Raw genomic sequence first — 25,202 nt, 5'->3', positions numbered from 1 at the left:
TTGTTGTCCGATATTCAGTATTGGCCGGGACTGTAGATTCTGTGGTGGTAATTCTCTAGGTATATGTAGGATAGTAGATTTTAATGAGACAGGTACTCTGCTTAACCTCCTTGCCGGTTATCCCAAGCTCAGCTCGGGGTAACCTGCGTAAGAGGATTTCTCAGGTCCCGCTGGGCGGATTTTCAAAATGTTTTTTTTTATTATTGCACTTTGCTAGCTGCATGCATTTCTCGATCGTCGCCGATTTGCCGCTACCCGCCGCGCCGCCCCCCCCCCCCCCCTCCAGGCCCCTTGCGCAGCCTGGCCAATCAGTGCCAGGCAGCGCTGAGGGGTGGATCGGGATTCCCTCTGACGTCCATGACGTCGGCGACGTCATCCCGCCCCGTCGCCATGGCGACGGGGGAAGCCCTGCAGGAAATCCCGTTCTGAACGGGATTTCCTGCTTGCAAAGATCGCCGGCGGCGATCGCAGTAGGTAGGGGATGCCGCTTGTCAGCGGTTATCATGTAGCTAGCGCTAGGCTAGCTACATGAATAATAAAAAAAAAAAAAAAAAAAAAAAAAGGGCGTGCCGCCCCCTTGCCGATATACTTGGAACGGCAAGCGGTTAAAGTGCTGTAAAAATGTTGCGTAATGATATATGGGACATAACTAAATGCTGGTCCTAGAAGCCGAACACGGTAAATCCAGCGCTGGAGACTTGGGCGCAGCAGCGCAGGAGACTTGGGCGCAGCCGGCGCCACCATAGGCCGTAATAGGAACTACGGCTATAGCAGGCACAGGGAGTAACTTCAGCGCCGTCAGAAGACGGACCTGAAGTTGCTTTTAAAACAATAATTCGGCTTCCAGCAATTGCTGGAAGCCGAATTATTTCATTCCCCCACTATCCATGTCGGCCTGGAGGGGGAATAGTAATTAACATGGCCCGGACTTGTGCGGCAGCAGGATCAGCCATATACTGGCTGTGTCCTGCGCCCAAGTCTTTGGCGCCGTTCTCTCTCGTACGCCTAGAAGCTGGTAGCGCAGTTCTGCCACATATGACCTGTTAATATGATCAAATTGGATCTTTTGATGCCTATTTTAGTTTTGACCAGCAGTTGCGGTCCATTGGCTTAAATTATGACAGGTTTTCTTGTGGCAGGACAAGCGCTCCCAGCTTGTCACTTTAATTGAACAAGCTGCCCCTGAGCTAGATGCCTATATACTTTGGTATAACTTTTAAAAGATTTTGTAGCTATGATATAAATTCTCCATAGTGGTCTTAATGTCACTGGTACATGATTTACACTGTCACCTCACTTGTAAGGTTGCCCCAACAACATGGGTGCCGCTATGGGGGGGAAGGCGCTTCCAACATTGTTCGTTTAACAGGCACGTTATTGTTAGGGTTCTGATTTAGCCCAGGTGCCTTATGTGAAGCACTGGTGCTCAGTAACCCAGCGCCGTTGTGTATAGTGATTACCGCTATTTGCGGTCACTTAACGTATGGAGTAAGCCCTCTTGATTGACGTGGGCGGACTTTGATTCCCCACCCTCCTAGCTCCCCGAGCGGCGCTCTGGTATCCAGGGCAACCAGCTCTGACCACGGAGGAAGTGACGTTCCCGGAGGAGGCGGAGCTAAAGCGCCGTCATATGCCGGAAACTCACATCCTCTATTTGAGTGGTATGCAGCGTGACCAAGCGTCGCAAGACGGGAAACGGCCGTCGCTCGCCACCCTTGTGCCCACCTCCTGCACCGATGACCAGCTACACTACGGATATGTAAGATCTGTCCTTATATTTGCACTATTGTATGGCTTAAGCACTGAAGTATGGAAACCATTGACTGCACATTTATACTGTCACTATTGTGGAAATAAACACATGGACAGAAGGTGCACGCTCTATAGAGATCATTTTTTTTGTTTGTTTTTTGTACTGACTAAAACTGTTTTTTTCCTGCATACTTGCGGAGCACACGTCCTGTGGCAGTTAGTGCAGGTGCTGCCAAACGGTCTGAGAGTGATAATGCCAGTGTGATTCAAGCCGCAGCTCACAACAACTCAATGGAATGTGCAACACTATCGTGCTTTGATTTTTATCCAGGCATGCTCAAATCATGAATTCGGATGAAATCTGAATAGGGGTTATTTGGATTTCATCCACTTAATTGCAGCAGCTGTGCGGGTGGCTGAGGGGGGTTAATCTTACCCATCAGATGTCTTCTTCGTTCCGTCACTCGGCGCCTCCCACGCTGTGTTCCTATCCGGTGTCACGTGATTACATACACTTCCTCCTTCCGGGTTGAAGGGGGAAGTGTATAGTCACGTGACGCCGGATTGGAACGCATCGTGGGAGGCGCCGAGGGACGGAACGAAGAAGACGTCTGATGGGTAAGATTAACCCCCCCCCCCCCCCCCCCCTCGGCCACCCGCACAGCTGCTGCAATTAAGTGGATTTCATCCGAATAACACCTATTCGGATTTCATCCGAATTCATGATTTGAGCATGCCTGCTTTTATCACACACCTATAGAAGGCGCCTGGAATCTGCAAAACCAGTCCTGAGGTCTACTAAAGTGTTGTCAAATGAGGCCAAGCTTCATCTCCAGGCCTGTTTTGACTGGAAGGCCCTGGAAGCACCAGACTTGGATGAATGGGCTGATGTTGTCTCATCCTACATCAGCTTCTGTGAAGATTCCTGTGTGCCCTCCAAGTGCTTTACGATCTATCCTAATGACAAACCGTGGTTCTCAAACAAGCTGCGACAACTGTGGAAGCGCAAGGAAGCTGTTCACAAGTCCGGCTACCTGGAGGACTACAGGATGGCAAGGAACTCCCTCAACTGTGAACTGCGAGCAGCAAATCAGTTGTATGCTGAAAAGATGCAGCATAGCCTCTGCTCAAATGCCCCTCAGGCAGTCTGGAAGGGCCTCAAGGCTGCCACCAACTACTAGCCACCGCCAAACAGGCTACACCAAGCTATGAGCTAGCTGAGGACCTTAGCAACTTTTACTGCAGGTTTGAGGTCCAGGCACCCCTGGAGGGGCATCCAACATCTCCTGCCCTCCCCATCTCTGCCCCTGTAAGCATTGATCTCGGCTCATGCTCAGCCCCCCTGGAAGTGACTGAGGCCGACGTTCAGCGTCTCTTATCCACTCTAAATGCGAGGAAGCCATCTGGCCCTGATGGCGTGTCACCAGCATGTCTGAAGACCTGCTCACATCAGCTAGCCCCCATCCTCACCTCTGTCTTTGCCAGGTCTCTCAATAAAGGAAAGGTCCCTACTTGCTTTAAGAGATACACCATCATCCCTGTACCGAAAAAGCAAGGAGGGTCCGACCTAAATAATTTCAGGCCTGTGGCCCTAACATCTGTGGTCATGAAGTCCTTTGAAAGAGTGGTCCTGTCCTTCCTCAAACACAGCACACTGGACCGACTAGATCCCCTCCAGTTTGCATACAGAGCGAACAGGTCCACTGACGACGCCATTAATATGTGCCTGGAGTTTATCACTGATCACCTGGACAGGTTGAACCCGTATGCCAGAGTCCTTCTCCTGGACTTCAGTTCGGCCTTTAATACAATATGCCCCGCATCCTGCATGACAATGTCATGGAGCTCATTGTCCACCCAACTCTCCGCCTTTGGATCATAGACTTTCTCTTGAACAGGTCCCAGGTTGTTGAGCTGGGCGACATCTTCTCCAGTCCCATAATGACCAACATAGGAGCCACCCAGGGCTGTGTCTTGTCACCGTTCCTGTTCTCTCTGTACACCAATAACTGCACTTCCACTGTCAATTCTGTCAGTCATCAAATTTGTGGCCGATACTACAATTGTTGGCCTTGTCAGTAAGGGCTACGAGCAAGCCTACGGACAGGAGGTAGACAGAGTCTGCAATTGGAGTAGAGAGAGTAGGCTAGTCCTAAACACAGCCAAAACCGTAGAGATGGTCATTGATTTCAGAAAGCATGCCACAAAGCCTCCCCCAATCTACATCGATGGAACCAAAGTCGAAAGGGTATCTAGCGTCCGCCTCCTGGGCACAACCATCTCCGATGACCTGACCTGGAGGATAAACACCATCTCTACTCAGAAGAAGGCACAGCAAAGACCCTTCTTTCTACACCAACTAAAGAAGTTTGGGATGGCCCAGGAACTTCTGAGATCATTCTACTCTGCCACCATTGAGTCGGTCCTCTACTCTTCCATCCTGGTCTGGTACGCTAGCTCCTCCACTAGCGACAGATACAAAATTCAGAGGGTAATCAGCTCAGCATAGAGAATAATTGGGAAGCCTCTTCCCCTCCCTTAGACCTCATCTACAACACTAGACTGCTAGCCAGAGCCACGAAAATCGCTAGCGACCCTACCCACCCAGCCACAGCCTCTTCTATCGGCACAAATCGGGCCGGAGGTTCCGGTCCATCCCGGCCAAGACCACAAGGCGCAGGAACATATCTCTGTGCCAAAACCAATTCCGGGCACGGTCCAGCCGTGCTTGGCGAAATAAAGCGATTTTGATTCAGGAAGAGACAGGTAGTGTTAGGGGTAGGGGGGAGGATTAGTGTTAGGAGTAGGACGATTCTGTTAGTTGTAAGTCTTGTTTACATTTTTTTTACAGTACTTTGTATTAAATATTTTTATATAACTGTTTTTGGATTGTAGAATTTCCATGAATACTTATGGGGAAATTTGCTTTGATAGGAGTACTATATTATGTTATTATATTAGTAGCTGGGATTCCCAGTCGCTTCCTGAATCTCATTTGTTCTTATTCTGTATTCTAGCTGTATAATTTTGGAGAGACGGTTTCCATTGTCTTCTGGACTGACTCCTGGAAGCCAGAGAGTTTCTATGACAAGATCCGAAGGAACAGACTTAGCGGGATGCACACTCTGTGTCTGTTAGGTGATGTATTTGTATGTCATTCTGGAATATAATTATATAATGTACAGTAACCTGTAGCAACCAGTCAGTCTTCAGCATTCTTCAGTGTAGGACAATGAGGTGACTCATGATTGTTGGCTAAGGTATTGCTTATGAATCGCTTCATCCTGTATTATTACAGCCCAGCACATGCCAAGACATTTTTTTTTTAATGGAAGGACAGGTTCAGATCTTTGCCAGGTTATCTTGCATTTTGCCGTGCTGAGGGGAATTCACCTAACTCCAAGTTCATGGATTGTGACACGTAGCACTCTGAGACCAGGATGTTGCCAGAAATGGAGGAAAGGGACCGCAATAAAAACCTGACATAGGCTCCACCTCTCTTATTCCACTTCATCCCTCTGTGGATTCTCTTCCTGCATAACAGATGCACGCAGCTTCATGTGCAAGCAAGTAGTGAGGGATTATGGACATGTCCATTATATAGAAAACAACATTATTATAATTTATAATTTATTATAATTTTGGCTGCAACATCTCTTTTAAAGGACAACTGAAGCGAGAGTAGTATGGAGGCTGCCATATTTATTTCCTTTTAAGCAATACTAGTTGCTTGGCAGCCCTGCTGATCCTGTCTCTAATGCTTTTAGCCATACACCCTGAACAAGCATGCAGAAGATCAGGTGTTTCTGACATTGACAGATCTGACAAGATTAGCTGAATGCTTGTTTCTCGTGTGATTCAGACACCACTGCAGCCAAATAGATCAGCAGGGCTGCCAGGCAACTGGTATTGTTTAAAAGGAAATAAACATGGCAGCCTTCATATACCTCTCACTTCATTTGTCCTTTTAATGTGTATAAATTATTATATTTGTGCACGATCTTCTGCTGTCCTATATAGTCTGAGGTCGCCGTGCACGCAACACATGAACAATATGAAACAAACTCCTAACCAGCGCTCTCCAAATCCTTTCTCAGACTCCGAGACATACATGCAGTTCAAAGTTTATGCAATGCTTTCTTTAAAGGATACCCCAACTGAAATGTGACATAATGAGATAGACATGTGTATGTACAGTGCCTAACACACAGATAACTATGCTGTGTTCCTTTTTTTCTTTCTCTGCCTGAAAGAGTTAAATATCAGGTATGTAAGTGGCTGACTCAGTCCTGACTCAGACAGGAAGTGACTACAGTGTGACCCTCACTGATAAGAAATTCCCCTTTTTTACCTCTTTCTTGCTCTCAGAAGCCATTTTCTGCTAGGAAAGTGTTTTATAGTTGGAATTTCTTATCAGTGAGAGTCACACTGTAGTCACTTCCTGTCTGAGTCAGGACTGAGTCAGCCACTTACATACCTGATATTTAACTCTTTCATGCAGAGAAAGAAAAAAAAGGAACACAGCATAGTTATCTGTGTGTTAGGCACTGTACATACACATGTCTATCTCATTATGTCACATTTCAGTTGTGGTATCCTTTAAATAAAACCTGAAGCAAGAGGGATTCGGATGCTGCCATATTTATATCCTTTTAAGCGATACCAGTTGCCCGGCTATCCTGCTGGTCCTCTGCCTCTAATACTTTTAGCCATAGACCCTGAATAAGCATGCAAAAAAATTTGGTGTTTCTGACACTTTTGTCAAATCTGACAAGATTAGCTGCATGCTTGTTTCTGGCGTTCTTCAGACACAACTGCAGCCAAATGGACCAGCAGGGGCAACCAAGCAACTGTTTTTGTTTTAAAAGGAAAGAAACATGGCAGCCTCCATATACTTCTCACTTCAGGTTCCCTTTAAATATCACCTCTAACTAGTATTGCAGATGCAGTCTCAGCCCAAATATTGTATTCAACCGTAGTGCAAGCTTCCATTTTTTTAGATTCCAGGTTGTGCGGCTGCACATTTCAGTCCCAGGTTAAAGACAGATTTGCTTATCCACCCTCCGGTATCCTTCAGTAAGGAATCTCAAGAAGGACGTGTTATGGTGCAGTATATCTGTAACTAAATACTGTCACCTACACTCGGGGGGGGGGGGGGATTTTGTGATGGGGTAACACCTTGCACTGCAAACGCTCATTGCCTGGCTCCACAAGTGGAGAGTAATGGTAATGTGATTGTACAGCATAATGTATTGGAGGCCCAGTCCTCCCAGTCCTGTGTTGTTCTCCACTGTCCTCCATCTTGATTCTTGTATTCCAATTCTGAAATGCAGCGTATTGCAATCGGAATTATACATAATACCTCTGCGTGGCCACACTCTGTTATTGGGCAAGCATCATATTTCAGGGTACTGGGGAGACCAGCAGCAAAAAATGTTGCGGAAGGTTGAGCTGTTGTAAAGGGTACAGAACAGCACTGTCACAGGTGTAACAAAATCTTTTTCCTTATTCCCCTAATGTTCTTATTTACCATTCAGTGTCGCATGAATGGTGTTACAGGCTTGGAACCTTTAGAGAAAATGACATCAACACTGTATTTGCCCTCTTCACACATCCTCACGTTAATTTGTAAGGATTGTATGTCCACTTAAGAGGCAGAAAATAGGAGAAAAACCTAGCAGGCAGAATAACCTGCCCAAGATCAATATTGTCATAAGTCTACTCCTACTCCCAGGACTGTATACATGGCCACAAAGTTACTGCATTTAATAAAAACTGTGTTTTCTGCACTTCACAACAGCTACAGTCTTTAGCAGCTATTCCTATATTCTGTCTTGCTTTAACCAAAAGCGTTTGTTACACTGGTATAGCTGAGGTGAACTCTGACACAGGAACTAGTTTACATTTCCTGTCCTATAATTGTCCTCCCAGAAAAACAATAAGAAAAATAATTCTATTTGACTTACTACTCTACTGATGTCACAGCTTTCTCACTAACTCCTTTGTGCTTTGTTTAGCATATCAACAAGCAAACATGTTAACCTTCAGTAGTAGCCTTTGATTTTTTTTCCTTCTGTGACGGCAACAGGAAGGAACACATACAGCACTAAATTCATAGTTTATGGTTGACAATACTATGACGTTACCCTTAACCTTTGATAATGCAAGTTTTTAGCCGTGGTTCACACTGAAAAACGCAATCGCTCTGCAATTGTGCAAAATTATTTTTTTGGCAGTTGCGGTTTGAGATTCTCATTCAGGGAACAAGAATCGCAGCATGATTGCTCCCAAATACAAATCGCAAGGCTGCAGTGTGAATGTTCAGAGGGAGATGCTGCACTAGCACTTTGCTAATTGCTGGCTCTGGTGTGAACCAGCCTTTAAAGGGAACCTAAACTGAGAAGGATATGGATTTTTCCTTTTAAAATAATACCAGTTGCCTGACTCTCCTGCTGATCCTGTGTCTCTAATACTTTCGGCCACAGCCCCTGAACAAGCATGCAGATCAGGTGCTCTGACTGAAGTCAGACTGGATTAGCTGCATGCTTGTTTCAGGTGTGTGATTCAGCCAAAGAGCTCAGTAGGTCTGCCAGGCAACTGGTATTGATTAAAAGGAAACATCCTTATCCCTCTCAGTTAAGGTTCCCTTTAAGATATACTTGGTAGATCACTATCCAGTTCTTTAAAGGACAATCGAGGTGACATCATTAGATAGACATGTGTATGTACAATGCCAAGCACACAAGTAACTAGGCTATGTTCCTTTTTTTTCTTTATTTGCCTGAAAGAGTTTAACATCAGGTATGCAAGTGACAGTTTCTGTCCGGGTCAGACTAATGCATAACCCTCACTGATAAGTAATTACAGCCATAAAACACTTTCCTGTTAGTAAATGGCTTCTGAGAGCAGGAAAGAGATAAAGGGTCAACAATGAAACAGTAAAAACTAGATTTAAATATAAAATAAAAATGTGGGATATCTAAAAAAGTAATTTTTAGGAGGAGGATAAATACAATTATTTTCCTCGTCAGTTTTTCACCTCGGATATCCTTTAAGACTCATCATGTGTCTTTGCTGCATTTCAGTTTTCATGCAATCAGAAATTAACACGCATCTGAGGACTGTTCTCTTGGAAGCAGAAAAACACAGTAAAATTGGAATCAAAGAAGTCTGTAAGCTTTGTCTAGAAAGTATTTAGTAACCTATTTTCATTGTAATTTTTGGTGTAAAACTAGCTTCATAGTCAGCCAGCTTTACAGTAGTCAGTCTCCTGTGTGTTCTTGGGTAACCACTTGTTTGCTAACAGATTTCTTATTACTCCAGATATCAAGGTGAAGGAGCAATCCATAGAGAACCTTATGAAGTGAGTACACTGTTATTAAAAATGATGTAGCTTCCAAAGTTTTTTTTTTTTTGTTTTGTTTTGTTTTTGTTTAAATCTCCTCGGAATACAATTCTATATGTGTATAAAGGCAAGTCTTATCTCCAAGGCCCATATTCTTATGATGTCAGTGCCCTCTACTGGACTGAATGAGAGCAATGTGACTGGCTTACCAATGTGTACATAGCAGAAGAATTATAAGAGCTAGAAAAATCTACCAGTAGACAAGACAAGACAAATAACATTTATATCGCGCTTTTCTCCTGGCGGACTCAAAGCGCCAGAGCTGCAGCCACTAGGATGCGCTTTATAGGCAGTAGCAGTGTTAGGGAGACTTGCCTAAGGTCTCCTACTGAATAGGTGCTGGCTTACTGAACAGGAAGAGCCGAGATTCGAACCCTGGTCACCTGTGTCAGAGGCAGAGCCCATAACCATTACTCCATCCAGCCACCACCAGTAGCACTGAGCCATATCAATCCATGCCATGCACTGATGAAGATTACAAAGTCAGAAAAAGCTATGTGCATGTTTGGTTGATCTGGCTCTGTTAAAGCGGTATTGTCACCATAAAAATCAAATTTCAACAGCAACTGGTCTGAGTGTATTAAGTGATAAAGATGCTAATCCTGCATTCAAAACTTTTTCTGCTGTTATGGTTTGGAGTTATCACATACTTTAGAACTGGCCCTAGTGCCAAACAGTGCCAAAGAGTTGAATTCTGGGAGTTCTTTTGAATGCTGGGAGTTCTTTTTATCTATAATATATTCCTCCTCCATTTATTTCCCTGCCTAGCTGATCACTTGTGTTTACAAGCAAGGCTGAGGTGACTCAGTGATTGGATGTGTAAATAAAAAAAAGACTCTGGGAGGAGGGCAGCTAATGAATACACAATGAGCAAGAGAAAGGAGGGGGGGGGGGGGCAGGAGTCAGGGAGGATATGATGTCAGCATTAGCTTGGCAAGATGGCCACTGCCTAGAATAGGATTTTCTGCTTTTCCTTTGTAAAATTCACAGGAATCATTACGTGGATAGCACAATACATCTGTTATGTAAGTAGAAGTAGTATTTATCTACTTATATATGTGTTTTTTATTACAAGGTTAGCATGGGTGTCCCTTGTTCTTTAACTGCATAAGCTACAGGCTCACTATACACCAGCGGCTCTGGATGTATGCCTGGCTTTCAGGGGCTTAAAGAGATGATTTACATAGCCAAGATGGCAGCCGCGATATTTAAATTAAAATCAAATGAAAACGATTTGGTGTAGAACGGCTATTCAGGCATGAAATGAAAAAGGAGAGCACAAGCTACAGAAAAGTATGCATCTTTAAGTTCTTTGCAGTAACGGTCAGTTAAAAGCATGCGCATGAGAGGTGCTCGGAGTCCCTTTTAACGCTGTATGATTGCAGACGGTATTGTGCGGATAGACATATGGTTTGTTATAGTTACTGTCGAGCATTCAATAATCCCATTATGTTTCTCACCTTTTCCCTATGTCTGACAAGACAGCAATACAATAGGCAAATCTACTGTATGCACGCTCCCTGTTAAATCCAGGACTAAGGGCTCGTTTCCATACAGCACGCTTTCAGGCACGTGTATGGAAATGTGATAGCAGGGACAGCAGACAGTGCATAGACTGCCGTTTCCATTCATGCATGGTTTGCTGCATTTCGGGACGGTTAAGCCTGCGATCCCATTCAGAATAATGAATTTGATTGCAAGCCCCACCCCCCACCAGGAGTGAGGCGCAGAGCCTAAAGGATATTGGCCTTGATTCATCATTGTCTTTGAGATGACCTTTTCCAGTTTGTTAAATTACCGAATTCGAAGTTTATCGATTTCTAGTTGTATTCATCAAGGTTTTTCCGCATTCGGTGTGAATTCGATAAAATATCGATAACAATTCGGTAACTTGTAGATCTTTCCATTTTACAGCGGTAATTTAACACAAGGCCATTAGATTCCCATGGAATTGTGGGTAAAAGGCAGTCCTTTGAACACTACGTAGCAACATTCTGAATAGGGCTTAACACCTGGACCAGGATTCTGGAAGTGGCTTGGGACAATCCCACAATTTCGCCAGCTACTGCTTGATAGGAGCATTTTCTAATAAAAAAAATATAGTGCAGCTAGCAAATTAGTTAACCCTGGCACTGCCTGTGTTCTCTTACAAGATGATTCAAGAGAAATGCAGATGTCCTGTTATAGCAAATAAATCTATTCTCTTGCAAATTGATATGGTTCTAGACCTTATTCTTGCCCTTCAGCGTCTTTGAATCACTCTCAGCTGATACATAACCACTTCAAATGGCTCCATCTTCTCTGTCAGCAATAATCTGACAGGAATAACGACAGAGCAGTGAAGGAGATAACTAATCCTAGATGTAACGCTAAACCACGCCCACTTTCATTTTCGTGAATTGCACTTTCGTTTTAATGCATCACTAACGAATGATTACCAAATTATTACCGAATGCTCGCTAACAGCTGTAGATAATTTGATGAATCCTGAAATCAACTTAACGAATTCGGTATTTTACCGAACTGTCGTTAACCAATTAGATAAGTCTTGATGAATCGAGGCCATTATGTCCAAAGTGAATTACTTCGCCAGTGTCAGACAAAGAAAGGAGGAAAGGTAGTGTCCAGAGCAGCTCTCGGTAGTGGGATTTGATAGGTGTCTATTGGAAAGAGGAAAGAGAAGGGATTGAAAAGAGATAATGATAATCATTATCATCCGGAGCTTCCCTGGACTCCAAACCTACTACACACCCTTGTTGTCCATTTCTCTTGCAATTTGCAAACTGAATTAAAGGTATTGCACCATAGAAGAGAACAGCAATAGTTTGGGGATATGACCTTGATTTCCACTATGCAGGGCAATACCCAGGCAGTCAAAATACCGCTTCACTCTGGCATGCTGCTGATTTTTTAAATGTATATTCTCTCTGCCTACCTAGTCTTATTTGTGCAGTTTAATCTGAATTGTATCTTGCTGCGTGTATTCTCTTTCTTCTTTTAATTTTTTTTTCTCTCTTAAAGAAGCATGATCATATTATACTGTAATTCTGAAAACTCAATTCAAAAATAATGAAACACAAGCTGTATGATTGCAAATTCCTTCTGTTTTATGAAGGAAAAATTATATTTAGCATCTGCATTGCATTATTGGTTAGGGCCTCATTTTAAGCTATACACTAATACTAAGCATACGTGTGTCGATTACCATCCAATATGCCAAAGTGATTGAAAGTGACTGAATCACACTCCATCTCCCTAAAGGTGGCCACACACCATACAATTTTTTAAATATCTGTTCAATTTAAGAATTGCAATCAATTTTTCTGACTGATTGTAACATTTCAAAAAAATGACCAATGTACCACACACCTATGTTCAATTTTTCCCCCAATTATGATAAAAATGATTGGAAACTCTAACAAAATTGCTTGGGTGTGTATATTAATAAATTGACAATCCAACACACACCATACAATCTTTAGAAAGATTGAAGAAAAATATCGGGCAGTCTGGATCGATTAAAATCGAAGAAAACGGGAAATCCGATCGGATTTTTCAGTCGAATGAAAAAAAAGCTTTCGATTTTTTCGGGAGATACGATCGTTTTTATCGAATTACTGTAAAATCGGATCATTTTATTGTATCGTGTGTGGCCACCTTTAGTGTCAGCAGAATTCTATCCAACATCAATCTCCGCATTTCACCTCTTTATGTATGGCAATGCTATGTGGCTATCAATCCTCCTCTGCTTCTCCCCCAACACTGACTCTCTTAGAGATTTCCCAACACATCCAATTACACTTTCAATTGATAAACTGCCTGAAATTGATGTAAAGTGAGTTAGCTCTCCAACAGATTCGATGAAGTTGATGGAATCAGCCGGATCAGTACGTGCATGCCTAGCTGGAGTTCAGTGACACTTTACACATCCGTAATATACCCAGACAACTCAGGGTGACCCAGAACCACTAGGAACGTATATGGGGCTAAAAGAGACTGAAAAGCTTCCATACTAAAAAGCAAAACTCAGTGCTAATTTGCCTTCCTGACTTCCTTGGTGGTATCCCTGAGTCAAGCTTGGAAAAATGAAGCCAGGAGTGGTAATACCGAGCATGACTCGGGGTAGCCGCCGGGAGGTATGCAGAGACCGCGCAGTGTGGCAATGTTTCTAACTCTCCTCCCACATGATCCAGACGCTGGCAGCCATTCTTCTTCCTGTCCTCGGAGGCTCTGGATTCCTCTTGTGAGATCAAGGTTTGTCGTCATGACGACAGACGGCGAACTTACTATTAGGGGTACAGCACCACCCGATAGACAGTGCGGAAATTGCAGTGTCAGATCCCAGGGAGGTGAGTCTGTGCAGGGACTGCCGCAGATCTCTCAGCGGTGTGATTTTTTTTTTTTGTCCCCCTGCTGTTAGCGTCTAAAAGCTCGTCAAAAAATTGCATTGATTTTAGACCCTAAAATCTGGAAATAATGATACTGCCAGGAAGGTTAAAACAGAAGGAATTTGTGATAATTCAGCTTTAAAGGGGTACTATGGCGAAAAATTGTAAATGTTAAAATATGTTCAAACATAGACAAATAAAAAGTATGTTTTTTCCAGAGTAAAATGAGCCATACATTTTTCTCCTATGTTGCTGTCACTTATAGTAGGTAGTAGAAATCTGACAGAAGTGACATGTTTTGGACTAGTCCATCTCTTCACGGGGGGATTCTTAAGGATTTATTTATTTTCAAAAGCACTTAGTGAATGGCAGTTGCTCTGTCTAACTGCCAAAAAACTGTGTAGCGAGCAGGGAAGCTAGCCATTGTTTAACCACTTAAGCCCAAAGGGTTGTTTATTTTTTGCATCTGAGCAACTTTCACCTCCCATTCACTTGCCAATAACTTTATCACTACTCATCACAATGAATTGGTCTATATCTTGTTTTTTCTTTGGGTGATACATTTTGCTGAGAATTAATTTATTCTAAATCCATTTCAACAGGAATATTAAGAAAGAAATGGAAAAAAAATCATTATTTCTCAGCTTTTGGCCATTATAGTTTGAAATTAATACATGCTACCATAATTAAAACCCATTTATTTTATTTGCCCATTTGTCCCGCTTATTACACCATTTACATTATGTCCCTATCACAATATATGGCGCCGATATTTTATTTGGAAATGTGCATTTTTTTCAATTTTCGTCCATCACTATTTACAAGCCCATAATTTAAAAAAAAATATATTAATATACTCCTTTGACATGCATATTTAAAAAGTTCAGACCCTTGGGTAACTATTTGTTTTTTTTGTTTTTTTTTAATTATTGTATTTTTATTTTTTTACATTATATATAGGTAATTTTTGGTGTGGGAGGTAAACGGCTCATTTTGAATGTTAAAATTTTATTTATGTAATAAAAAGTGGATGCGGGTGTAGTTTTACTATTTGGCCAGAAGATGTTCACAGTCAAAAAGTCCTGGGAGTGATCGATCTCGCTCCCAGGAAGAAGAATGAAGACTGGGAACTTTTTGAACTCAGAAAAACCGCAGCGTGTGATGAGACGCTTTCTGCTTTTCTGGGGGGGGGAGGGGGGGATCAATGAAATGGATCTATAAACCCTTTCATTGATCGCTGGGCCAACGGCCGGCAGCGGGAGCACCCGCGGGATTGCGCACAGCCCAACTGGACGAGTATGTTCGTCCAGTTAGGCTTACGTGGTTAAATCCTTTTTAGGGAATATCTTTATGAAGAATAAAAGCCTTGCTGAGATTCTCCTATGAAGAGTTGGACTAGTCCAAAACCTGTCGATTCTGTCAGATTTTTATTACCTACTGTAACTGACCGCAACATAGGAGAAAAGTCATTTATGGCTCATTTTACTCTGGAAAAAAAATGTACTTTTTATTTGTCTGTTTGCACATATTTTATAATTACAATTTTTTTGCCATAGTGCACCTTTAAGTGAGCAGCTGTGGTTTCCCATGATGCATCACTACATGTCACTATTGTAAAGCTGCACATACAGTAAAGACAGCATTAACCCTTCATGCTAAAGCCACAGCTGCCACATTATAAAATGATGAATACTGCATATATAGAATATGTTTAGTTTGGTGACTCGTTTTCCCTTGCTGTGTAATTTCAGAGGAAGGAAGGTGTTTGAGCCGCCCCGTTACATGACTGTGAATCAAGCAGCAGAGCAGCTCCTGCAGATTGTGCAGAACAGGAGGGAACTAGGAGAGGAGCTGGGTGAGCATTTTCTGCACTAGTCATCTTACATTATGCTCTTATGTAATTATCCAGAGGCTTTGATATGACATTAAGGATTTGACATGTAACATAAGAAAAACATGTATGAACATCCTACTTAGAGCTAGCCTGTTGCCGGTTTCTCTCTATAGGAGGTTAAAGAGGCACTGTAGTGACATATAGTAGAATGCAGTAAATGATTCGCGATAGCCACCTTAACGGTAATTTTCCTGGTTTCAGCATCAGAAACATTTATCTATGTATTGATGCACTGTATATTGGTTAGCTCAAAGCCAATGTCCAGGCACAGATCTTAAATGCTATTTAACTACATTTTACTCAGAGCTGAGATGTTACCTTTTTGTGTGAATTGAGGCTTCAGCTGCACAAAATTTTGTCTAGAAATTGTAATAATGTGACCAGAAGCTCCAGAAATAGGCAGTCAGTTTCTGGCCCTTGGGGCTGCTCCTCTTCGTCTCCCTGAGCACTTCCGTCGCATCGCAAGCAATGTGGCAAGTCTCACTGACTTTACTGGGCACTGTAACAAGCTTCGGCGGGGGATAGTACCATGATGCGGTAAGTATAAAAGAGGCCTAAAGCTTCCCTACTGTACGCAAACAATTAACTATGGTTTGGCTTTTAGATAACTGCAGCTAAAAAAAGCCAGCCACAAGCCAGCTGCTGAAGCTGTAATTACAGTTGACATGTGACAGCTCAGTTACATGTGTCACACTCTTCTGCAGCCTGAATTGCTTTTGGAAAAAACAATAGACAGCTGTAATTGTTAGGCTGATGACTGGTACCATGGAGAATGCTTCTCCTCATTTTACTACTAGTTCCTTAAAGCCTCATACACCTGCTCGATTGACATCTCTGTAATGTACGGGGAATGATGAGTCAGTCAAGTATCAGGGGGGAGGCTACAACGACATTAAAAGACGATTATCATCCATGTAACCGACCCATACTGAAGGATCTATTTAGACTATAATCGTCAGTCGGTTGATGATGATGAAAAACTATTGCTTCATTCAAAAACCTTGCAGGTGGCTAGTTACGCACTTCTGGAGCCTCATTTACGACCTGATGATGAGATTGGTATACCATTATTTAATGCAAACGCTGTTTGTTGCATCAACATCAGGGATTGCTCGTTTTTTACTGACGGTGGTCAAGTGTGTGTACAGAGCTTTAAACATGAAAGTCCAATATATCTGAACTCATCCAGATCAAGTATCATCTCATTTTTGTAGACCTCCTTACAGCTAGTCTATAGATCAAATGGACCATTCAGACATTAGACCTCTGCTGGCCGACATTTCATTTCAGGTAACCGTCTGCCTGTGAAATGGTGAGATGTTTATAAGAACCTAAAATTGCAGAATCACTTGTATAGCACTAACATCATAGCAGTTTTTAGCAAAAGTGGATTTTACTTTGAAGTGAATCTACCTGTGATGAGAAAACGATGGTCCTTTCTAGGATAGCTCAATACATTTTAGGGATTTCAGCAAATTTTATTCCAGTCCTCACAATGTTCTAAAAACATGATAACTTAGAGAATCTACTATAGGGCCTTCCTAATAGGGTGTGCTAAGAGGGAGTATCAGTCTGCTACAAAACCTTGACCAGTCCCAGATATGCAGAGAAAAAATAAATATTGTATGTGCAAGAAAGCTCACTACAGTTAACTGGGGTGATACTTGAGGATACAAATGGCAATATATATATAATTTTTGAAAGACATCTTTTGGCTGTTTGTATGTTGTCCATTCACAGCCAAGGATGACTTAGTCCATGTTTTATGCAAGTAATAAATTTATATACAATAACTTGTAACAACGGTTGCAAGTGAAGATCTTCTATTCTCAGGTGCTGCACTATTGCATGCTGTACAATACACACATGCTTTGCCTTGCCACGCTTACATCCTGCAGAGCTCAGGGACACACCCAGGTTGACAAGATTGAGAAAACCTCTTGCCAGACACCACACAGGATGGGCTTCCTCCACCCTTACATGAAACTGAGACAAGTGCCACAGCATCTGTCTCACACAGAGGATGACTGATGTCTGACCTTCAGTCTTACAGGGTGTCTCAGTGACACTGGACAGGGTGAGAAATGGCAAACTGTATTACTCTAATACCTCAGTCCCATCTGCAGATGGTAATATGGCAATGTTTGCTTCAGTTAATCCTCTTCCTGAACATAGATTATGCAAACAAAGGTTTCCTGGGTCTGTTTAGGTCATGACACTCCTTACCAGGTCCGTTCTGGTTCCACATATTGAGGTTTATTTGAAAGAGACTTATGCTGGGAATACACGATGCGTTTTTGCAGCAGATAGATAGGTTCAAGAGATAATTTCCGACATGTCCGATCTCACGTTCGATCGTTTTGCCGCTCGATTTCTGATAGAAGTGAATGAAAAAAGATAAGAACGAGTGGAAGATAAGAGAATCGAGTGGGGAATCGAGCGAGAAAAACGATTGAGCGGAGGATCGAGCAGCAGAAACGCATCGTGTATTCCCAGCATTAAAGGATATCCGAAGTGACATGATGAGATAGACATAGGTATGTACAGTGCCTAGCACACAAATAACTATGCTGTGTTCCTTTTTTTATTTCTCTGCCTGAAAGAGTTAAATATCAGGTATGTAAATGGCTGACTCAGTCCTGACTCAGACAGGAAGTGACTACAGTGTGACCCTCACTGATAAGAAATTCAACTATAAAACATTTTCCTAGCAGAAAATTGCTTCTGAGAGCAAGAAAGAGATAAAAAGGGGAATTTCTTATCAGTGAGGGTCACACTGTAGTCACTTCCCGTCTGAGTCAGGACTGAGTCAGCCACTTACATACCTGATATTTAACTCTTTCAGGCAGAGAAATAAAAAGGAACACAGCATAGGCATTTGTGTGCTTGGCACTGTACATACACATGTCTATCTCGTCATGTCACATGCTTAAAAACAAGAAGAGAATCGAGAGCCCAATATGGTGCAGTATTGTCAGGTAAAATGAAGAGTTCAATACAATTTTATGTGTATATACTCACAAACACGGGTTACCCATAGGCAACCACTTTAAATGCAGGTAGGGAGCATTAGGACCTGACCACACTCGGGTTAAGAAGTCGCTCTCTGTAGATAGTAGATGGGGATGCACCCCTCCACCCAGGGTGGACTAGAAGATCAGCAAAAGCTCGGTATACAGAGGCGCCAGAGTAGAGTAAAACGTTTTAAAAACCGTTTAAAAACAGAGGGGGATGTTAGGGTGGACTTACCTCCCTCTTACAAAAAAAGAAAACTCACTCGTCTCGATAAAACAGAATTAACAAATAATTTATTCAACTCCACAAATGCTCGCGGGCGTGACCCCGCTTCCTCAGGCAAAGATGGGAGCACAACTCAGTGGGTCAAGCAGTATGTTTGAGCGCCTCTGTCAAACCTACTGCTTGACCCACTGAGTTGTGCTCCCATTTTTGCCTGAGGAAGCGGGGTCACGCCCGCGAGCATTTGTGGAGTTGAATAAATTATTTGTTAATTCTGTTTTATCGAGACTCGAGTGAGTTTTCTTTTTTGTAAGAGGGAGGTAAGTCCACCCTAACATCCCCCTCTGCTTTTAAACGGTTTTTAAAACGTTTTACTCTACTCTGGCGCCTCTGTATACCGAGCTTTTGCTGATCATGTCACATGTCACTTCGTGTATCCTTTAAAGCTGAATAAAGAAAGCTGCTCAGCATGGCAGTGTCGCACTTGCAATGTTTCTTCTGTGACGTGTTCTGAGGCAGGGTTCACATTTATCATTGCAAAAAACCTGAACGTTTTCTTGCATGCTTATTTTGCATGTAAGTTCACGTTGGTTTGTGAACTTTCAAGCACAATTTTATACCTGTGATATGAGTCTATTTGGTATTTGCATGCAGTGTGCAAATTTATGCTGTTAGAAGTAAGGTTTGGCTGGGAATCGATTGAAATTACAATCAGGCAGCCATGTGGTGGGATCAGTCTTTGGCAGATTCGATCATAGTGATTAAACCTGTTTGGGAAAACTGACAAGTGTATGGACACTTTTTCAATGACTCAAAGTACACAGATTGGCTTCCTGCATGTTCTTGAAATAGTAGAAACTTCTGAAGCAAGAAAGTCAGCATGACAGTCGGGCAGCTTACGTTTTTGAGTGGGGACTGAAAAAATTACCTGAATTTCAGGTTTACTTTAAAGAGCTCCCATAATTACACACAGCAAAACCTACAAAATGATTCAGGATACTCCTTTTTATGTTAATTATCATGTTTTCAGCATCAGAAGAATTTCTTATGTATTTGTATATTTGTAGGTAGCCCCGCCCTTACAGTGATAGGCTACGATGTCACACAGCCTTCTGCCCCAGAGCTCTCTGGGAGATCAACTGACAATTATACTGCTCACTACACAAATGGGATGTAAACTAAAGCATCCCACAGTGATTCACCTTTCCAGCAGTAAAGATGCCAACACCTGTGATACATTTATGTAAATCAGGGTGAGGAAAGAGAGTTTACAATGGGCAAACACTGACTAATTTATAAATAAGATTTAAAAAAAAAAAAAAAAAAGTAGTTGCATTCATTAAGTACCTCTTTATGTGAATAACTTATTTGAAAGTCCCCACAATGTTTTTCATTTTGGGGTGCATTCAACCAGTGTTGGTGAGCACACACAGCATGGAAAAATAGCAACTTAAAGTAGCAAGTCTATAATATATTGAAAGCTTTAGTGCAGTTGTGTTCTTAAGATTGCTTACAATGAGACTCCGATCAACAATGCAATGTACATTTATTGCTGATTTTGAGTTAGTATTAAAATGCTTATCTCTGCAAAAAAGTACATTATAAAAAGGATCCAGGAGCAGCCTGTACACCTGTGATCAGTGTTGGCAGATATATGTTAATCATGTTACAGAGACAATTTAAAGTCAACTGAGCACCTGAAATTAGAAATATATAAAATGAACTTCCCCATAAGGGGAGTTTCCTAATAGTGTGTTGGGGGGGGGGGGGGGGGTTCAGGGGGTAGCGGGATTGGGATGAGCGCCATTACTTGCTTACAGGTTGATGCTTCTCTGGCTCCCCGTCTGTATGGGATCTGCCATCTTACCCAAGAGAGACTGCAGCTGTGCCACATATTGAAGTTCCTGGCAAAGGCACATGGCTGCCACAGTACACAATGGTGGATGCAGCACCTACAAACTACATCTCCCAGCATGCATTGCGGCGGAAGCACAACTTCATCAGGAACTTTGAAATGCGGCATAGCTGAGGTCTGTCCTGGGGAAGATGGAGGATCCCATGCGGACGGCGAGCATCACCCTGTAATGACGCTTACACCACCCACCCACCCCAATGGCACACTCTATCATGATTCTAATTATGGGGTGGTTAATTTTATATATTTTTAGTACCGTGTGCTCAGGAACCCGAGGTGTGAGACGCATGGAGGCTGCCATATTTCTTTTTAAACAAAACTAGTTGCCTGGCAGTCCTGCTGATCTTTCTGGTCAGTGGGGTCTAAATCGCACACCTGAAACAAGCATGCAGCTAATCTTGTCAGATTTGTCATAAACATCTGGTCTACATACTTGTTCAGAATCTATGGCTTAAAAGTATTAGAGGCAGGATATCAGCAGGACAGCCAGGCAATGTGCATTATTTAAAAGGAAATAAATGTCAGCCTCCATATCCCTCTACCTTGGGTTCCCTTCAACCCTGTAGATACAGTGAATAGCTGCAAAACACATAATACAGAGATCAGCACAGACTGCAGCTTCGTTACTACCAGTATACAGCCAGAATAACTGCATATAATGTACATGCTGGAGCGAACAAGGTATAAAATACTTTTTGGTTTCTATAATATATGTATATTCTTGCTTCATCGATAAGAACCTCATTTTAAGTCCTTTTAAACACACATAGGTATAAGAACACTAACACTCTAAATAGGGAAGTATACTGTACAGCGCAGATGTGTTGACAGCCTAATGCGCCTGATTGCCATCTGTAACATTAAAGCAAAACAAAAACCACAAGGTGCATGACTGACGTAAGTGTATTCTTGGCCAACTTGCATTGTTTACAGCCCTGCAGAATGTCAGCCTGTGGGAATCTGATTCCTTTATGACTGGAGGAGTGCAGACTCCCCAGGCACTTCATAACATGTTTTGCTTATATTGTGTACTACATGTAATTAAAATAGTAATTACAGCTCCCTTTCATCCTCAGCACTGACAGAGAACACGATCTGTGTAGGCCTGGCAAGAGTGGGGGCATCAGACCAGCACATAGCAGCAGGCACCCTGCAACAACTCAGCACGGTTGACTTTGGAGCACCTCTTCATTCGCTGGTGATTAGCGGCTGCATGCATCCCCTGGAACTGGACATGCTTAGACTGTACGCTGTGGACCCCTCGTGTTTTGATCAGATAAACGTAGAGGACAGTTCAACATATCTGTCGTCATAAACCATAGACCAAGTGATGCATCAATGCATTATCAACCGAAGCAACCCTGTCTGTGCAACACCAAACAGTACTGTGTGTTTGTGCCATTGTGCTACTGTGTCCCTCCCACTGGTATAGCCATATACTAGGGATGCACCAGTTATACACAGAAACCTGCACAAAGACAAGCTGTGGGCTGTCAGTAGCAACCAATCAAATGCAGCTTTTGTCAGTCGGGCACAGAAATAAAACAGGATTTACAAATGGTGTATTGCTACCATTTTGAACAGAAGGCTATAGAACATGAGCTACTGCTTATAGGGAGGAGGCATCCAGGATAACCAGCCAGAAATCTCTGATCGTTATACAGACTAGGCTTATTGATTGACAAGGCATACTATATCCTCAATAAAGTCATGTACACTCTTAAAAAGTTATTTGAAATTAATATACTTTATCATTTTGGATGGTCTTTCCCTGTTTGGCTCACTGCCAGTCAACATGCTCTGCACCATGGAGAGGGGATGAGGGGTATAAGCAGGGCCATGGTGCTGGTAGCAGTGCATAGCAGTGGTAATTGGGTATGGCTTTCCAGCATTTCTGATCATTGAGTTGTCAGGGGAAACCTACACAAACTTGGAAATGAAAGGATTTTTCTGACAACCAAAACTGCAGGTGTGTAAAGGGCATTAAGTTGGTCAAACAAATTGAAGAGAGTTATGAGGATATTGTACAGGTCTTGTGAATGGTTGGACTAAGGGTACATACAAACATCCAGTTATATTTGGCCAATCATTGAACTATGTTACCACCTCCATGTAGGATGAGGGTCAACTGACTGAATACTATGAACAGATTGTGTAGGTAAGGTCTCATACTAAATGGAAATACTAATACTGGTCAATCAAAATGCATGCGTGTACCAGGCTTAAAGTGAGTGAAGTAAACCTTAAAAAAAAAATCAGATACTCTCAAGGGAAGGGAAGGCTCTGGGTCCTATAGAGCATTCCCATTCCTCTCCTGGTTCCAATGCAGGCTCCTCTGTTTAAATCTCCTGTTGCAGGAGGCTTTGGGAGCTCCTGAAGACAAGTGGCTCTGTACTGCGAATACGCGAGAGAGCGTGCAGTACGGAGCGGCCCGTCTTTGGGAGCACTCGGGCTCACGAAGACTTCTGAAGTCCCCCCGCAGCGGCAGAGAGCAGTCCAGAGAGCGACCTGTTGGTCAGAGACTGCTAATGGGGGAACCAGCGCAGGAACGAAGGGACCAGGAGAGCAATGGTAAAGCTGGCCATACACTGGGCCGATTCCCCGCCGATCGAAAGCAGATTCGATCACTGGGAGGGCGCTCTACTGTTTAAAATTCCCCCAGACAGTGAAGAAGTGAAGCATGCCGGATTCGGAGACCAGAGCGGAGAAGACAGCGGAGACCTGGGGAGTCGTGTTGGCGGAGTAGGTAATTTATGCGGGGGGGGGGGGAGGGGGAGCGGCGGCACCACCACCACAGATTGTGAACGGTTTCAGGCTGAAATCGATTCACAATCTGTTTGCATTAAAGGCAGCCATACGATCCCTCTCTGATCAGATTCGATCAAAGAGGGACCTATCTGTTGGTCGAATCTGATGGCAAATCGACCAGTGTATGGCTACCTTTAGGCCCCGTTCACACTTGCGGTTCAAGTCCGCAAGTGTCTGGGGGTCCAGGCCTGGGGGCCGCAAAGAGACCGTACGGGTCTCTGCGGTGGCCACAAGTTGCCACCAGTTGCGGATCCGGAATGTATCAGTTCTGGCTACAATCAAGTAGCCGGAACTAGATACATTGCAGTGACAGAAAGGCACCGCAAGCATGGGGAATACCGGCGTGTAGTCCGGGCCCCCCAAGTGGCATAGGACCGGTGCTGGAAGCATCCGGACCTATTGCCAGTGTGATGAGAAACATCCGTTTCTCATTGCACAGCATGGCCGCATGTTCAGGTCAGGATCCGGCCCGGGTGCGTGGGCCGGATGATCCGGACCCGAAAAATAGCGCATGTTGAAAAAGTATCCGGATCCGATCCGGCTCCGTTCTGTACGGAAGGGACGCATTTGAACGTCCGCATAGACTTTGTATTGCTATGCGGAACGTACGTTCCGTTTGTACAGTATACGGTCCGGATCCGATCAGGCGAATCCGGACAGCGAACGCTAATGTGAACCAGGCCTTAGGCTCTTTAGGACCCAGAGCCTTCCTTCTCCTTAGATGAGTATCTGTTTTTAGGGTTTTTTTTAATATGGATTCAGACTCCCTTTTAAGTTTTTCTTTGACTGTGGGCACAAAGCTGTAGGCCTTCCTGAATTGCTACTGATGGTTCTATCTTTACAGGTATCTGGTGCATCCGTAATATATGTTAAGGCACTTTAACATAGAATTTTTTCCATTTTATCCACTCTGCACTGCCCCCTCCTGGTACCTATTTATCGGAAAACACAGGGATCCTCCAAAACCGTGTGTGCGTATTATAAAGATAATGCTTAAGTTAAAGAATAAAACACATTTTCAAATATCCGTGTTTGGGTGTTTTCTCTGGTCCTTTCTGCATTAATTTATTTATTTCAGTAATCCCTTTGTCATATTTATACATATTGAACTCACAATTGACTTTGATCCCCCAAAAATCTATTTTCTGGACCTAGAGATACGGTAATGAAGGATAGGGACAAACTGTGCACAAGAAGTCATTTCAAGAGTACGGATAGAAATGGGTATATACCCACTAGTAGTAACCATCATCCTAGATGGATAAAAATTGTACCCAAAGGACAGTTCCTACGAATGAGGTGGAACTGTACAACAATGGATGACTACATGTATCAAAGTGGTATTCTGAGGAGGAGGTTCCTAGAGAGAGGATATCAGGAGGAGGAGTTGGACAAACAAATATATGAAATTAGTCAGAGGGATAGAAAAGATCTTATATTTGGGGGAATGAGTATTGGGGATGAAGGGGATTAACAGATGGCCATAATAACAGATTATAATTCCCAATATAGGAACTGGGAGAGAGTAATGAAAAAACACTGGGGTATTCTGGGTACAGATCACGTATTAAGGGGTATTATCCCAAGTAACCCGAGGTTTACATATAGGAGGGCGCCCAACTTAAGGAACTTTATGGTGCTAAGCTGTGTGGACCCCCCAAAAGACAAGACAGACTGCAGGGCTGGCAAGAAAAGGGCTTCTACCCATGCCGGAAGTGTAAGGCGTGCAGGGAAGCCAACCCAATAAAAACCAAGGAAGTGGTATCCTTTTCTAATGGTAGAAGATTTAAAATAAACCAGTTC

General features: G+C 43.0%; 1 protein-coding gene across 1 annotated transcript in view; it reads left to right on the top strand.

Moving 5' to 3' along the window:
* DPH5 (diphthamide biosynthesis 5) overlaps window positions 1-24,424 on the top strand; it is a 47,387-nt gene extending 22,963 nt beyond the window's left edge. The window contains exons 4-7 of the mRNA XM_068240001.1: window positions 4,770-4,890; window positions 9,076-9,115; window positions 15,297-15,400; window positions 21,668-24,424. Of these exons, the coding sequence (XP_068096102.1) occupies window positions 4,770-4,890; window positions 9,076-9,115; window positions 15,297-15,400; window positions 21,668-21,906 (504 nt within the window). The 3' untranslated portion in view covers window positions 21,907-24,424. The remainder of the gene's footprint in view (window positions 1-4,769; window positions 4,891-9,075; window positions 9,116-15,296; window positions 15,401-21,667) is intronic.
* The last annotated feature ends 778 nt before the right edge of the window (window positions 24,425-25,202 follow it).

The sequence above is a fragment of the Hyperolius riggenbachi genome, chromosome 6 (genome assembly GCF_040937935.1).
Source record: "Hyperolius riggenbachi isolate aHypRig1 chromosome 6, aHypRig1.pri, whole genome shotgun sequence".
NCBI lineage: Eukaryota > Metazoa > Chordata > Amphibia > Anura > Hyperoliidae > Hyperolius > Hyperolius riggenbachi.
Note: the sequence above shows the minus strand (reverse complement) of the source record. Positions and strands in the feature narration are given on the sequence as shown.